The following is a 17883-nucleotide window of genomic DNA, read 5'->3' as shown; positions in this document are numbered from 1 at the left end:
TTGAGCAATCAGGGACAGTGCCCAGGCCCTGAGTTCAAGCACTAGGACGGGCACAATAACAATAGGAAAAATAAACATAACCTGTGCTGTAGTCACCCATGCAGGAACAGTAAAAATATCAGTTTGCTTCTTGCTTTGTGCACCGTAAGGGTGGGAAAACCAAGAGCTTGCCAGAGTTCTGCTCCTCGGAAGAACTCAAGATTCAGGCTGACAGAGCTGAACCATCTAGAGCACGTCTCACCTTTGATAGCTCCGATACAAGAAGGGAGAATTTGGCTGCTTCAGGAGTTTCTCGTAGGCTTCACTTGGAATGGACATACTTTCACAGCTGTCACTGGAACGTACTAGTCCCCTCTAACTCCAAGGGAATGGAAATCCAGAGAATAAGTTCTTCTTGGTAGTTATTACTGTAAGACAGGGCATTTTCTGCTTCACAGTATGTATCACAGTTTCTATTTCAGTAAGGCCTATTTCTTCTACTGGAGTGTAAACCCTTCAAAAGTAGAAAGGATGCGTCTATTTGTTCACTTACATATTCAGAACACCCACTATATACTAGGGACTTGACAAATGTTTGTTGAATAAAAAGCTAAAAAACAAATAGTTAAAATAATTAACCTTTTTAATTGTGAAAGGAAAAATACTCTCCATAGGAAGGCATTTCTATTATGTCCATCAGTAGCCAAATGGAACTTGATATAGACATTTCTGAAACTCCAACTTTGGTTTAATGCACAACTTTGATAATAACTCATTAATGCACATATCAAGATGCTACTAACAAATCCATTAATAGCCAAGATTTGTGACTGTACATCACAGGTCATCCAGGATTAACATTTTCATCACAATGAACTGTGAAATTCCAGTGAGAAATGTTTACTGGAAATAAACTTATTTAATCTCTAAAACTAGAGTGTAGCCCTCCTGAAAATTTAATTCACCCATACACACCCCACAAACACTCACACAAATGCACACATGCACACACTTGCAAACTGCTCATTAGGGCATGAGAGCAATTTAATCAAAACAGAAATTAGGATACTGAAAGGGCATTTGTAAACGTGGGATATCATTTGGACAACTGTACAGAGTACGTAGAAAATCCTAAAGGTGCACATAAATAATAGAATAATTGCCAATAAATGATAGGCTACAGTAAGCCACACCTAAACATTTAAAACTCCACTGCAGTAAACATATTTGGCAAACTGCAACACTAGAACCATGACAAGCCTTGCTTCATTCCACACAAACAAAATCTCTAACCATTATACAGACAGGTAAGAATTCACATGCAACAGAGAAGACATAAATTATTTTTAATTTTAAAATGAAAATATAAATTCTTGTTAAACACTTCATTTAAAAATATGCAACTTTTAAAAGGTGGTAATGCTGAAAGATGGCAGTTAACGTCTCCCATATCCGTAAAGTGTCTTAAAATATCAATACACTGGTTTATAAGTCATATACTGTTCTCAGCTAAATGTACTTTTTCACCAAAATTCTCAAATAACTGTCAAGAACTGAACAATACTAGCCATAGTTTCAGAGCTAATAGGTGAACTTTTCATGAAATACTGATTTTTTTATGTGTTGCAACTCACATGAGCATAGATTTAAAGGTAACTAAGTGATAAACCAGCAGGTGCATTTGCTTTTTATTTGTGGGATAAAGAGATATAAAACCAATTTATTTCAAATTGAGCAAATATTTGGGAAGTATAAAAACCGGAGTTGGTCTCCCCCACTCCCCGAGATAAAGTTAATTAGTGATATAGTGTTTCACACATTCTGCTGTTTAAAAAGGTTCTTGAGAGCCAGGCATGGTGGTTCACACATGTAAGCTCAGAACTCAGGAGGCTGAGACAGGAAGATCACAAGGGTGAGACCGGCCTAGGCAACACAGTGAGTCCAGGCCAGCCTGGTTACACAGTTAAGACTCTACTCAAAAACAACCAAAACTAAAAACATAAAATGGTGCTTGAGTAGAAATATCCACAATATTAAGCTCACTTATACTAAATAAATGGAGTTGTTTTACTTAGACATCTATCATCCTAATACCAACAAAATTTAAACAGTCTGGACTATGAGTAACTGCACATACTTTTATCTGTAGCACTAAAAAGTGATCAAATCAGTGTCTATCTCCTGAGGCAATGGAACATTCTACAAACTCAGGAGGCAAATAAGTAAGCTAGAAGGCTTTGGGATATGCACAGTACAAAGTTCATTTTCTAAAAAGAAAATATATACATAAAACATGATTGTATAGTCACTAAAGTGTATTTAGTGATAGTTGTTTGGTGGCAGAATTATGAGTGATTATTTTATTGGTGTTGGGAAGGTATTCTCATAGTAGTCAGAGGAAGAACCAGAGTCAAATCATTCTAATCTTCACATTGTTTAAAGCTATCAACCGACATCAACTTGTCAGAATGGCTACCTACCTTCATTTTTATATAACATCCCTTGAAAGATGGAAAAACAGCAAGATTATGGTCTTAAAAAAATGATTTGCTCTAACACTAAACACTGATAAAGAACTTTGCCCTTAGGCTTCCTGTAGCCTTGCAATTCCAAAAGAAAATCAGTTATTAGACTACTTCATCTTTAAAACTTTCCATTTACCTTGTTTGCTAGGTACTGTCCTGACACATCTGGACTGAATTTTTGTTTCCATTCACAACCTTTTCCCTCTGCAATAGCAACAGCACTGCTGAATCAAAGTTACACAAAATCCAGTTAAATCTAAACCTTAGACGTATTGCTAAATATCTAACAAAAAAGTGTTTCACCGAAGCAGTAAATAATTACATTTAAGGGTCTTGATTTTTTTTTTTGGAAGCCTGCATTAAAACACTGGTGATTTTTAAATTCTCAATGGAAATGGTGATGGCATTCACTGAACCAAACCAGTTCAGATTACAGTGCAATTAAGACAAGATGTAAAAGCAAAATGCTAAAAGTTCCAGTATCTTAGCAATTTTCCTACAAATCAAAATACTTCTAGTAGTTTTCTAGTTGTTTCATCCATACTTATTACCTAAGAATCCTACAAAGACAATATGGCTACATATACTTTATATTTCTTTTATTATTATACATCTTTCACATTACTTTTCAAAAGTCATAGAGATCACCTGTAAACTTAAATTAACATTAAAACTCCACTGTTTAGCTTTCAAAACATTTATGTAAGTTACATTTTCACTCACTACTAGTTTCATTGAGTGGATATGCCTTAGCTTTTAAGAATATTAGAAAAAAAACAGCTGGGCACTGGTGGCTCACACTTATAATCCCAGGTATTCCAGAGGAGATCTGAGAGTCACAGTTCAACCAGCCTGGACAGAAGAGTCTAGATCTTCTCTCCAATTAACTAGGAAAATGCCAGAAGTGGAAGTCTGGCTCAAATGGGAGAGTGCCAGTTATAAAAGCCAATCAAAACTGTGAGGACCTGAGTTCAAGCTCCAGTATTGGCATCATAAAAAATTAGAAATATTAAATTCATGTAGTCTTTTAGAATTCTGGAATATCAATTTTTAAATGGTCATGGTTAGTATATGATGGCAGAATATTAAATTATACTTATATTAATGGCAGAGTATAAAATTATAAAACAAGCAAAAGCCACAAATTAGAGATCTGCAGTAACAAATCCATTTGGGGGAGTTAATAGTCAGAATCTGGCTTTAAAAAAAAAAAGCATGCACAATTTCATAAGAATCTTGAAGGTTATCTAATATTCCTGGAGCAATTTAAGTCATAACTAGAGCAAAACAAAAACAAAAACATCAAACATACATACAAAAAAAAAAAAAAAAAGTCTTTTAACCAGAAACAGCAGATACTCTACTACAAAGCTGACAGGCAATGCTTCTGTAATAGTGGGCTTTGAATGCTAGCAGGAATGGGAGAACCAAAAACAAAATAAATGAAACTTCTTAATTTGACTATTATTTAAAATTTCTCAATTAATAAAACACCCACACAGCGACAAGAATGAGACTTTAATCAGTTTTAAGTGGAGTTTATAACACTAAGAGATAAAGGGTTGTTAACAAACACAATAACAAATGGACATCTGATTGGTATGAGGCATTATCCTGTACACATATTTTTTGTGTATCCTCAGTGCATAGCATTTACACACAGAGCCACTGCTGCACAGCACAAGAGTATCTGAAGAGGCTGAATCAGAGTAAGGCTGTTTAACAGACTGAAATGTTTTAGTATATATATGTATATATTCTATATGAAAACAGATTGAACTTTTGAACTGGCAGGTAAAAGGCGACTCTGTCGAGTACTACAGTTAAAGCCCCCACTTTAGTGCACAGTTCCACCCCTCCATCTGCATGCATGACACATTAACAGTATTTAAAGGTAAACGAGGCACTTTGTGGCAACCACAGCCATCGTTATGAACATATTGCACAAATTTTCTAGAACTAAACATGTAACTTGTACCCTACTTTTATTTTTAAAGCTGAAACATTTGATGCTGCCGGTAAACTCCACTTAAGTCTATAACCTGTGCCACAGCAAAGAATGGTGATGCTATTTATTCAACTACTCTTTTGTAATTATGGTAAAAAAAAAAAGTCCAAGAGGATTACAGAGGACTGGGATGGTATAGTGCCCAACTGTAAGCTTTCTTAAAAGTGATACCTTCAAGTAACTTCAGATACAACAGCTGCTGCACATCCAAAAAGTCTAAGAAAACATTCCAGAAACTTGTGAGAGATTACCTACAGACTGCATTTCAGGCTAATTATGAATACTGTCATAAATAAAGTTTTAATTCAGACTTGAAAAACCTTTCAGTCATAGCAATTCTTGTCAAATCCTATGGGGATGGTAACTGAAATAAAGTAAGGAGAGTATGTATAATATATATTTATATATAATATATATATAATGCCATTTTTCCATTTCCAATGACTACACCATAAAATGTAAGCAAGGCTTCTCAAAAACACTGAAACATTCAAAATCAAAACCCTCATTCAGACCTTCACATTCCAAAGGAAAAATAACAGTGCAAAAGCCCATTGTAATGTCATTATTAATGACCTGGCCCTCTGTGTTATATACTGGAACAATACAAGTTATGTTTTAATATGCTGTGCCCAAAACTGTAACAAAGAACAGTACTAACAACTATTTTCAAAACGTAAGCAGTTGGTTTCCATTTTAGTCAACAATTTTCAGCTTTTATGAAAGACAAGGTGACGTACAAATTTCAATGGTAAGGTCTTAGGAATAGTTGTCTCTAACTTTACCAATTTAACTTATGAACAACCAGTCAATACTCTATGTATCAATGTTTAAATATAAATGTGTAAATACTAAAGAGCTTTGTTAAAAATTTAAAAACTTTGTTGAGTGAAACTGATGATATGGAAAACATGTCAACATTATTTACTAAGAATATTTTAGATGAAGTTCTGCCTAGTCTATTTACCATCAAACTCTAAATGCTGCTGTAGTAGGTCCTATGCAATCTGTATTTGTAAATTAACTAGGTCAGACCACAACTAGTGAACAATTTCAGCACCAATAAGATATTGAAAATGGGACTTTACACTGTTAAGAAATATAATGGCTGGATATTCAAATGTCAAGGTCTAATTTGAAAGACATCAAATTCCTGGAAAAAGAAATATCCTTTTTAATAGTATCTTCACATTACTTTTACAATAGTAGTTATACTCTGCTTAAAATTGTATGCAGTCTGGGCATATCAAATATATGATGATATTTAAGAAGTGAAAATTGAAGCCCTAATCCCAACCGTAGCACTATGAAGAAATGACTCAACACTGCACATTAAAAAAAAAAAAATCTATTCTTTCAATAGCAAATTGATAAAGCAAATGTAAAGACAGTTACTACTGAAAAATTAAATGCCTCATTATTTGTGCAATGTTGAAAATTTACTGCAACTCTAATTTCCTTTTTAACACAAACAATGTCTTTTTAATATACATATTATATGTATTCAATATTCAAGTAAAATTCCCTAACAGTTAATGACATTTAAAAAATGTGCAAAACTGCAAAACTCATTGTAATAGAATGTGTAAGGTCAAAATGGCAGAAGGGTTGACAGCTACTGAACTGAATAAGTGCATCGTAAGTCTTTAAAGAAAAAAAACGCGTATTGTAGAATCTCAAATTGAAATTTCTTGTGCAGTATTACAAAATATTTTATATTTAAGAAGAGAAGCTTGCAGCCAGCATATGAAGCATCCACAGCAGGTATATGATTGAAAACTAATGAAATAAATGTAAGTTGTTGACTGAGTAGTTACTAATAGCATCTGACTTTCAGCACTGGCCTTGATTACACAGGAGATGGAGCAGTCATTACAACTGAGAAAACATACTTAATAAATCATTGTCAATTTTTTTTAATGTTTCAAGCCCATTCATGTTGATAGCCTCCACATTTATATGATTAAGTCATTGTTGCTGTGTTTCTTACCTAGGACCACATTATTTTTATATCTCTTCATTTGTGGATTAAGATGTTGTAAAAGGTTCATTCCTGACCCCAATACAAATTCACTCCCTCTAGCTGCCTTTTCTAGCACCAATATGCTTTTTTTTTTTAAAAAAAAATGCACAAACAACAAGCAGTGACAGCGGCCAATTCCTCAAATGTCCAGATTAATAACTGTAGCATGCCAAAGAAAGGTGTGTGTAAATAGCTGGCGAAGGTATACGGTCCAGTGTCCAGCATAAAATATATCCCTTTCTGAGCATTCCCTCCAATCCCCTAACCTGAATACATGCATTAGAATGTAGTAAAACCCTTTAGAAACTTCTCTTAGCCAACTGCAAACTTATCTGTTGCCACAAGTGCAAAGGGGTAGGACGTGAACCTCTAATTCACAAAGCTCTTTAGCCACTTCAGTTGGTGACAGAACATAAAAGGAAAAATTCCTACGTTTACACATCAGTCTGTCTCCACTTTTTATAAAACTGGAATAAAATGGGAAAGTGCCATCTTTATTTATCCTAATTGAATTTTAAATGTCTTTTTGACACAAAAAGGTATATACATAACACAGCTACACAACCTTTTTCAACTGGACAACAAGTGTCAAAACCCTGTGGATGTATAGGGTAAAACAAGATTGGTCAGGAAAAGAATTGTTCCTATAACTGGATATCTGACACAATGTCCTATTTCCATTTAAAAAAAAAAAAAAAGGTCCATTTTCAGTTTATTCAAGTTTGTTTTCATCCCTCTTGATAAAAAAAAAAAAATCAGACTTTCGTAATTTGTGTATGCTGATCTTCATCAAAAGGTTCATTCTCTGGATCAGAGTCAGTGGTGTCAGAATATCTATAATGATCAGGTTCATTGTCACTAACATCCGGTGTTACAGAAGTTGAACTGCTAGCCTCTGGATTTGATGGCTCCTCTACTGTTTTTGTGAAGTACAGCTTCACCTAGAGAAAGAAAAGTTACAGTAACAATTCACAATTACAACTAATTTTAAATTACTTAGAGAAAATATATATTTTAAATGAATTCCTTTTTAAATGCTATAACAACATGAATACTTTAAAAGTGCTGACAGGTACCATTCTGGACAACATGGCAACTGCTTTCTTTTTTTTTTTGGTGGGTTGTGGGGTCTGAACTCTGGGCCTGGGCGCTGTCCCTCATCTCTTCAGCTCAAGGTTAGTGCTCTACCACTTGAGCCACAGCACCACTTCCGGCTTTTTTCTGCTTATGTGGTGCTGAGGAATCAAACCCAGGGCCTCATGCATGCAAGGCAAGCACTCTACTGCTGAGCCACCTTCCCAGCCCAGCAACTGCTTTTCAAACCCATTTTACTTAAGATTTCCTATGTTTTCTCTCTTGCTATGTACTGAAAAGATAAATTGGGATACTAATACACTACTTTAAAAGAAACATAAGGTATGAGCACTAGCCAAGTAATTTTACAAAAGTAATGCAGACAGAAAGTGATTGAGAGTTCACATAATACAGTTTTTCAATTACAAAACACAATTTTACAAAGAATTAAATTTCAAAAAATGTCTGAAACCCTTCAGATCTTAGTGATACCATACTAACATAAAAATACTGAATAATAATGATGTTTAGGTATTTCACCTTAAAGGACAAAGGAAAAAAGTAACACAGATCATACAGTGGTCCAAGAGAGCAAGCTTATGTCCTTTATAAGTATAGTCCAAAGTACTATCAAATCCAAAGGCCCAGAAAAATCAAGGAACTGTTAAAAGGGCACATACCTGGTAGGTAGGCAGTTAACATGGGACTTAAGTCAGATCTAACTTCAAATCTCTTGCTTATTATATTTATAACACTTCCCCTGATATTCAAGGCACTATCATTTCTTTTCTTACATCCACTTTCTCAGTAAATTTTTTAAAGATCTACCTTCAAAATACTATATATATTTATATACATGTATATATATGTCAGCTTATTACCCATCCCTGCCACTACTCTAGTCCAAGCACCCACCCACCACCTCTCTCACTTGAACTAGCCACTTTCAGCAGCCTACTAACTCATTTCTCAGCTTCTATTTTTGCCCCCCTTTTCCCCACTTTCCTCTCCAGTCTGTATTTTAAGAGAACAAATAGAGTAAATGTTTAAAGAAAAAAAATCAGCTTATATCATTTCTGCCCTAAAAACAAACACTTCATTGTCTTTACACCAAGATTAATTCACTTCTCCATTCTCTTTTCATCAAAATGTCATGTTACTCAATCTCATTCCACTCTCAGGGTTTTTCATCTACTTTTCTCTTTTCCTAGATATTTGGACCTTTGTTTAAATGTCAAACCTTCTCTTACTATCTTACCTACTAAAAACAAAACCAAAAAAAGTTTGCTCTCTAGCTTATCTCCATCTTTCATTGAAATTAACATGACATTATGTTTATTCATTGGTAAGTAAAAGGTTTGGGTTTTTTGGCAGCACAAGCTATCAAACCCAGAGCCTTGCCTAAGTTAAGTACTCTATTAGTGAGCTACATCGCTAGTGAAAGTTTCCACAATACTAGAACAAAACAAAACTATAGGGAAAACCATTTCAAAGGTAACGGTTGCCAGGCATGATGGTACATACCTATAATCCTAGCACTTGGGAGAGAAAGAGGATTACAAGGTTCAAGGCCAAAATGAATCTCACATAGTAAGACTCTATCCAAAAACAAAAACAAGTCAGAAAAGTAATGGAGAAAATGTAGCTTTACAGGGGAAAAAAATGATAGATTATAAATGAAATTTAGGGCTGAGAATGTGGCCTAGTGGTAGAGTGCTTGCCTATTATTCATGAAGCCCTTGTTATGATTCCTCAGTACCACATAAACAGAAAAAGCCGGAAGTGGTACTGTGACATGTAGAGTGCTTGCCTCAAGTAAAACAAGCTCAGGGACAGTGTGAGGCCCTGAGTTCAAGCCCCAGGACAAGAAAGAAAGGAAAGAAAGGAAGGGAGGGAGGGAAGGAGGGAGAGAGGAAGGAAGGAAGCAAGGAAGGAAGGAAGGAAGGAAGGAAGGAAGGAAGGAAGGAAGGAAGGAAGGAAGGAAGGAAGGAAGGAAGGAAGGAAGGAAGGAAGGAATTTAGAAATACTTTAAAGACATTTAGGGGGCTGTGAAGGTGGCTCAGTGGTAGAGTGCTTGCCTCACATGCATGAGGCCCTGGGTTCGATTCCTCAGCACCACAAAGCTGTAAGTGGCGCTGTGGCTCAAGTGGTAGAGCGCTAGCCTTGAGCTGAAGAGCTGAGGGACAGTGCCCAGGTCTAGAATTCAGGCCCCATGACCAAAAAGAAAAACAAAAAACAAAAAAAAAAAACATAAAAAGACATTTAGGATAAAAAAGATCCATTTCATTTTAAACATATACCCTCTAACCTCTCCACTCCCTCTAAGTACTACTAGCAATATTCTTAATTTATAAATTAGTTAGGTTTGTAACAGATTATAAAGACAGAATGAAATATAAGATAATTTTAAAAAAATAGAAGTCCAGGTGCCAGTGGTGCATACCTGTAATCCTAGCTACTCAGGAGGCTCAGATCTAAGGACCTCAGTTGGAGGTCCTTAGCCCAGGCAGGGAAGTCTGTAAAACTCTTATCTCCAATTAACCACCAAAAAGTTCGAAGTGGACCTGTGGTTCAAGTGGTAAAGCAGGAACCTTGAGCAAAAAAAGCTCAGGGACAGCTCCCAGGCCCTGAATTCAAACCTCATTTCAGGCAGAATTAGAGCACAGGCACACAGAAGAGAGAGAAGGAGAAGAGGAAAAAAGGAAAGGAGGAGAGAAGAGAGGGGTAAGAGGAGAAGGGGAGAAGGAGGGATAGAGATTATGTTAAAAAGGAAGAAGAGAAAATTCAAATAGGGTATATATACAGATGAGGCATTTTTAATCTGAGGTATTCTTGTCTATAAATAGAACTCCATGCATTTACATACTCACATATATCATACTTAGAGATGCCAGTGGCTGACACCTGTGATTCTAGCTACTTAGAAGGCTGAACACAGGAGGACTGCTGTTTCAGGACAGTTCAAGGAAAAAAGTCCACAAAACTCAATCTCAATGGAAAGATGCTGGGCATGGTGACACATGCCTCTTACCCCATCTATGACAAGAAACCTCAGATAGACAGTCATCCAAGTGTGTGCCTGGGAAAGAAGTGAGACCTTATCTCACAAATAATCAGAGGAAAAAAAGGTCAAGAGAACATGGCTCAGCAGCAGAGTTCCAGCCTGGTAAGGGTAAGGTCCTGAGTTCAATACCCTAAAACTGTCAAAATAAATAACTAAGGCCAAATAATCCAGAGACATTAACATGATGAAATAAAAAGGGTTTGTTAAAAGGAAGAACAATAAGAGAATGCCTTTCAAAGCGGATTATGTTGAAGCCAAGGACTGAAATATGAGGACAGTCATGTGAGGGTCATGGAAAGGCTGAGTCAGAGAGATACACAGAGAAGGAAAAGAACGGGAAAGACCAGAGGCCAAAACACAGCATTTTCACAGACTTGAACCAAGAGCACTGTGATAAATCTCAGGGAACAAAGAAACAATGTGGCTAGGGCTAGAACAGAAAGTAGGCCTGTACTAAATTATGTAATTCCTCCTGGTACATACAAGTTCTCCAAAAAGTGTTCACAAGAGTGACACAATCAGATTTACTTAAAATCACTCAGAAGTTGATGCTAAAATGAAGGAGAAAACAGAGTTGAAGTTGTAAATGCACTCCATACCAATCACGCCCAAACAAGTGAGCTTCCAAGCACCTCCATATTATTGCTACAAAAACATTGCTTCAACTAACACAATTTAATTTAGAAATGAGTAAGTTCTTCACCTATATATTTAAAATAACACACACATACATATACATATTCTCTCTCTTTCTCTCTCTCTCTCTCTCTCTTTTTCTCTCTCTCTCTCTCTCTCACACACAGAGTGAACATACATATCAACAAAAATTTCCCAAAATGTTTTAGACTAACCTTGAAATTTGGAGAAAAATATCGGTTGGCTTTGTCTTTATTTGCTTTGTCAAGATCATTTTTTGTTAAAGTAAGTACTAGATATTCCTTGTCGTTATCTGCACGTTCTATACTGCAAATACTATCAATTTCCTGATCACATAGACTTCCATTTTCTACTTTTTCTGAGGTTTCCTCTGGTCCTGGTATGAAGAACGTGTTTACCCAAAAGTGAAACATTTTGTCCTAAAAATAGAAAAAAAAAGAAAAAAAGGACATTGAGGCTTTAAAAAAAAAGGGGGGGGGGAAACAAACCATCATACATCATTTTCAATGAAGCTGAGTGAACATAATTCATGGGTTACCTATTGAATCCTTACTCATTGCTATTTTTTCTCTATGCAAACTTTAAACCAAAATCATCTCATAAGACATAAGATAACTTATTTTGCTTTAAAATCCTAAGTAGAATTCTTTCTAAGACTAGTTTTAACAAATGTTTTGAGTTTATTGTGTATAGGTGTAAACAAAACTCAGGAGTTTTTATTTTAATGAAAGTACTTGAAAGTACAACTTCCCTTGTGAAGCATGGCAGATAAAAATTTTTACTTCTACAAAAATAAGAGGTTTCAGATTTTTACATGACAATGTATGAAAATTTTCAGAATAAAATGGGAAAGGTAGTGTTTCTAATTTCTTTCTGCTATAAAATGCCCATTTTAAAAAATCACTTCTTACTACTAATAAAAAGACTTCTTAATCTAAATACCCTAGAAGTATTTGGGGTAGTATATACCTGTATGCTGTATTAATCCCAGCACACAAGAGGATCTGATTTCAAGGTTAAACTGAGCTTTACAGTATAGGCCAGCCTATAAATAGAAGTTCCTGTCTCAAATAAAATACCACCTGGGTCCCGGTGACTCATGCCTGTAATCTTAGCTACTCAGGAGGATGAGATCTGAGGATCAAGGTTCAAAGCCAGCCTATGCAGGAAATTCATGAGACTCTAATCTCCAATTAACTCCCAGAAGACTGGAAGTGCTGCTGTGGTTCTAAGTGGTACAGTGCCACCTTTGAGCAAAAGGCTCAAGGACAGCCTCGGCCCTAAGTTCAAGCCCCACGATTGGAAAAAATAAAATAAAATAAAAAATAAAATACCATAAGAAAAGTTCACCACTGCAAATGGTTTTTGGCCAACATAAAAATAAGTTGGAGAGCCGGGCGCTGGTGGCTCATGCCTGTAATCCTAGCTACTCAGGAGGCTGAGATCTGAGGATCGCGGTTCAAAGCCAGCCTGGGCAGGAAAGACCCTGAGACTCCTATCTCCAATAAACCACCAGAAAACCGGAAGTGGCGCTGTAGCTCAAGTGGTAGAGCGCTCGCCTTGAGCTGAAGAGCTGAGGGACAGCGCCCAGGCCCAGAGTTCAAGCCCCACAACCGACAAAAAAAAAAAAAAAAGTTGGATTCTTTTGACAGTCAATGATTTAGAGCCTTGAAACATCCTGTCTGGTGCTACTCTAATTTATCTTCAGGATTTGTTTTTTCCCCCAACAAGATGAGAAAAGACTTTTATGGGCCTGGTCTTATGCTTTAAATTTCACTGCACTTTTAACAGTACCTAGCAATAGAATCTGAGATCTAAGTATTATTTATAAATGTTCCTAACTTCAGAACCAAGCCCTAGTGCATCATGTCTATAATCCTAGCTACTCAGAAGTCTGAGGTATGAGGACACCATGGTTTGAAGCCAGTCTGGACAGGGAAGGTCCATGAAACTCTTATCTCCAAAAAGCCCAACTGGAGCTGTGGCTCAAGTGGTAGAGCACCAGCCTTGAACAAAGGCTAGCCCAAGCTCTGAGTTCAAGCCCCAGTATTAGCACCAAAATAAAATAAAATGTTTGTTAACCTCAGTTATTAGCCAAGTCATTCAGAGTTAAAAGAAAAATGTTTTAGATTTCCAAAACTATGGGCCCTTGACTTGTATTAATTATCCAAAAACTGTTCTAAAATCAGATTAGGCATTTAAATAAGAGGAAGAAAATAATGAAAAATGGAAATTTATGTAAAGTAACCTAAGATGTACAAATATGTTATAAATATAAATGTTATAAATATCTTCAGTCTTATTTGTGTTAAACTGAAAAAAGAATGATTATGCTCTTAATGGTAGAGGGAAACAATGAGGTAAGTCTACTTTTTCCAATAAAATATTAAGACTGCCGGGCACCAGTGGCTCACACCTGTAAACTTAGCTACTCAGGAGGCTGAGATCTGAGGATCATGGTTCAAAGCCAGCCCAGGAAGGAAACTCCGTGAGACTCTTATCTCCAATAAATCACTAGAAAACCAGTAGTGGGGCTGTGGCTCAAGCGGTAGAGCGCTTGCCTTGAGCTGAAGCGCACAGGGACAGCACCCAGGCCAAGAGTTCAAGCCCCACGACCAACCAAAAAAAAAAAAAAAAAAAAATTAAGACTGAGTATCAGTGGTTCAAATCTGTAAGCCTAGCTATTTAGGAGGCCCAGACACAGAGAATCTATGTTCAAAGCCAGCCTAAGAGGAAAAAGTCGATGAGATTCACATCTCTAAAACCCAGGCTGGAGGTATGGATTAAGTGGAAAAGCACTAGCCAAGCCAGCATGCAAGCCAAGTAAGTATCACGTCCTAAGTTTGAACTGATATATAGATATCTATGTCTATATATATGTATATATCTTTATATGGGTATATATAGATATCCATGTATCCATCCATACATAAACTATCTTCCAGCTACTTGGATTCTGGATAAAGAAACTTATATTTCTCTGACAAATCAAGTTAAAGCTAAAATTCCTGTAATAAGCAAAACTTTTTTATTTTCTTTCCAAAGAAACAGTTGAAAGGGAAAGAAAAAACTAAAATCTAAGAAAATGAATCTTACTTCTGATAATATCTGAAAATTAGCAATGTCCTATGTACTATGTTTAGCAAGGCAGCAAAACTTCATAAAGCTAGCAGTTTCTACAATAGCTGCTAACAACGTATGCCTTAGACTCACTTTAAATGTTCACATTTAGTATTTTAAAACAAAATAGTTTGTTTTATAATTGTGCTTTTGCCTTCTCTGAATATAGCTCAGTAAAATTCAAACTTCATTAACCTTCTAAATCTGCATACTTAAATAATACAACATTTATCATTCTTATTACTTCTTCATATGTATTTTTCTCTTAGCTAAATACTCAGTACACCTAGAGAAACAAAATGTAAAAAAAAAAAAAAACCTAGTCTCTATACACAAAGACAAATGGGGGGAAAACGTTTGTGTCAATATGCAAGACCACGGAACATGCATGTCTTTTAATATTTCTATCTATAGACAAAAACATTCTTAATATTAGTTTCATATTAATTTTTTTCAATTGATCATGTTTTCTAAGAATGTTAGAGCTGATCATTATAATGTCTCCCCAAGGCCACAGTATATACAGCATCTTTTTTCTAAAAACTAATTGCAGTTCATTAAATGTGGCCAAAAACTTATCTCTTAATCTTTCTTTACAAAATGAGTTCTGCCCTACTAATAACTTTAAGCAAAAGAGCTAAGGTTACTCTTCTAGGCATGGCTATTTTGGACATTTTGCCAATAAAAGTACAACACAAACCTTTTTTAGCATCTTGTTCTGTTTGTGGAAGAACTCTACTTTGATGTCACCACACACAGGCAACGGCTGAGGGAACTCAAAATACATAAACTTGTCTTCCCGTCGTGTGGGTCCTGAATTGGAGGAATATATCTTCACCTTTAGCTGGCAGACCACAAACTGAGGATCTGCATGGTTAAATACATACTGGTATCATTTCACAGAAAATACCTTAACTATCAAACTATCAAAAATTATTTAAATGATTATCAACAATTTACATAAAATGACAATTCTGTTTTCCTGATCTAAAACAAATCAATGGAAATAAATTAGGTAAAAAATACAATGTTAGGGTTTTTCCAATTTGGAACCTTCAAAATAAGGATTCATTACTACTTCATATTGTAGCAAGATTAGATGTCCAGCATACACACAAATACACATATTAAACATCCCATTAAAAATATGACTTTGAGCATAATTTTTAAAGAATTTTCTGGCAGTTTTATCTACATAAATAGTAAACTTTTAGAATATATTTATTTGCTGTGGTACTTTTAAGTCTCTAGTATATGACCCCCTCAGAAAAAAAAAAATCACAAAATAAATCACATATTCATAAGAGGAAACAATATAATCCACAACAAAAATCATAATAAATCCCACAAATAAGTTTAGGTATTTACAAAATAATACCATTCATTCTTTTGACCTCAAGCCTACATTTTTCCTGAAAAACATATGAAGTTACCATCTTGAGAAACAGGAAGGAAAACTCTGAAATGTCTGCAAAGAAACGCAGCAGACCAAGTAAAAGCTATAGCACAACCTCCCTTTCCTCCCAACATTCCACTTTCACTAACAACTATTTGCCTTTTAAAATACCTGGAAAAACTAACTTTTTCATCTGCTTCTCAGTTAGCAATTCTAACTAAAAGGTAGTAAAGACTAGAATGAGAAAATTTTATTTTCTATACTTAAAAAAATCTACTCATAAATCCATTTAAGTTAATGACATTAATGGCAGAAATAAAACTTACTGTTAAGATTCAAGGACTTTAAAAACTTAAAAGTATCTAAATAACTTGACAAAAAATAACATATGGAAGTTAAAAAGTAAAATCCTGGGGCTGGGAAGGTGGCTCAGTGGTAGAGCGCTTGCCTTGCATGCATGAGGCCCTGGGTTCGATTCCTCAGCACCATAAGCAAAAAGAAAAAAAGCCAGAAGTGGCGCTGTGGCTCAAGTGGTAGAGCGCTAGTCTTGAGCTGAAGAGCTGAGGGACAGTGCCCAGGCCCAGAGTTCAGGCCCCACGACCGGACCCCCCCCCAAAAAAAGTATAATTCCTTTGAAAAGAAACTGATTGGTAAACTTAAGTAGGTCTTGAAGGAAATATGCCAAGACAATAGAATACAAGCTTGCAATATAATAAATGGTGTCTGTGTTGTGTATACATAAATTATTAGCAACAAAAGGCATTATCCTCCAAGAAGCAGCTGGGCACCAGTGGCTCATGCCTGTAATTCTAGCTACTCAGGAGGCTAAGATCTGAGGATCATGGCTCAAAGCCAGCCTGGGCAGGAAAGTCCGTGAGACTCTTATCTCCAGTAAACCACAGAAAAACTGGAAGTGGTACTGTGGCTCAAGCGGTAGAGCTCTCATCTTGAGCTGAATTGCTGAGGGATAGCACCCAAGCCCAGAGTTCAAGCCTGACAACCGACAAAAAAAAAAAAAAAAATACAGAGAAACAGTGTCACATTTTTATCAATGTGACCAAGGAATGAGAAATATGGAAATGCCAGCTAAATGGAATTCCCACTTCAATAAACACCTACTGGCTTAGGTAGCAATATCATAAACCATACAGTAAATCCAAGTTTGGTCAAAGCATTGTGAGGTTATTCAAACACAGATTTGCAAGACACTGATCATGCCCAAAGTGGGGAATATTACAACAACTGGTCAATAAATTTCACATCTTTGACTGAAGGTTCAAAACTCAATGAACCATTTTATAAGTATATGTAACAAGAAGCCTATTTGGAATAAGCAAAAATAAAGATATAATAAAATATAAAAACATAAGTGTATAGATATTAATAAATATAATAGCTATACATGTAATATGTAATATAATATCAAACTAACCAGGATGGAAATGCCTTATCTTAATTCAGAAGCTGGCAATACTGATTTTAGAATTTGAAAAGAAAATAATGGTGTAAGCCAGATTTCAATTAAACTTTTTGTTTTGTTTTGTTTTTTTGCCGGTCATGGGGCCTGAGCTCTGGGCCTGGGCACTGTCCCTAAGCTCTTCAGCTCAAGCCTAGCGCTCTACCACTTGAGCCCCAGCACCACTTCTGGCTTTTTCTGCTTACGTGGTGCTGAGGAATCAAACCCAGGGCCTCATGCGTGCAAGGCAAGCACTCTACCACTGAGCTACCTTCCCAGCCCTCAATTAAACTCTTTAAAATATACATCTTGTAGAATTTTAGAACTATAGTATAAACAATTTGCAATCTAATTACAAATCAGTGTCATTTAATATTTCTACTAAAAACAAAAGGAAGTCTAATAAAAATTTAGGTAATAAAGGTCTCCTAAAGTCAGTAAGAAAATAATCACTATAGTATGAATTTCACAATTTAGAAGGCCTAATATCAAAAATCTAACATTAGTATGGTTCTTTTGACTTCATAATTCACAAATATTTCCCATGATTGCATTGCAGTGAATTCACAATATCTGTATTC

General features: G+C 35.7%; 1 protein-coding gene across 1 annotated transcript in view; it reads right to left on the bottom strand.

Moving 5' to 3' along the window:
• Nucleotides 1-604: 604 nt before the first annotated feature.
• The window catches only part of Pten (phosphatase and tensin homolog), a gene marked incomplete at its 5' end in the record, with an annotated part of 87256 nt that continues 69977 nt past the window's right edge, over nucleotides 605-17883 (bottom strand). The window contains 3 exons of the mRNA XM_070020505.1: nucleotides 605-7476; nucleotides 11525-11749; nucleotides 15151-15317. Coding sequence (XP_069876606.1) covers nucleotides 7291-7476; nucleotides 11525-11749; nucleotides 15151-15317 — 578 coding nt within the window. The remainder of the gene's footprint in view (nucleotides 7477-11524; nucleotides 11750-15150; nucleotides 15318-17883) is intronic.

Source organism: Dipodomys merriami, unplaced genomic scaffold (genome assembly GCF_024711535.1).
Source record: "Dipodomys merriami isolate MVZ:Mamm:240054 unplaced genomic scaffold, mDipMer1.0.p SCAF_14, whole genome shotgun sequence".
Taxonomy (NCBI): Eukaryota; Metazoa; Chordata; class Mammalia; order Rodentia; family Heteromyidae; genus Dipodomys; species Dipodomys merriami.
This window is presented reverse-complemented; position numbering and strand designations above follow the sequence as displayed.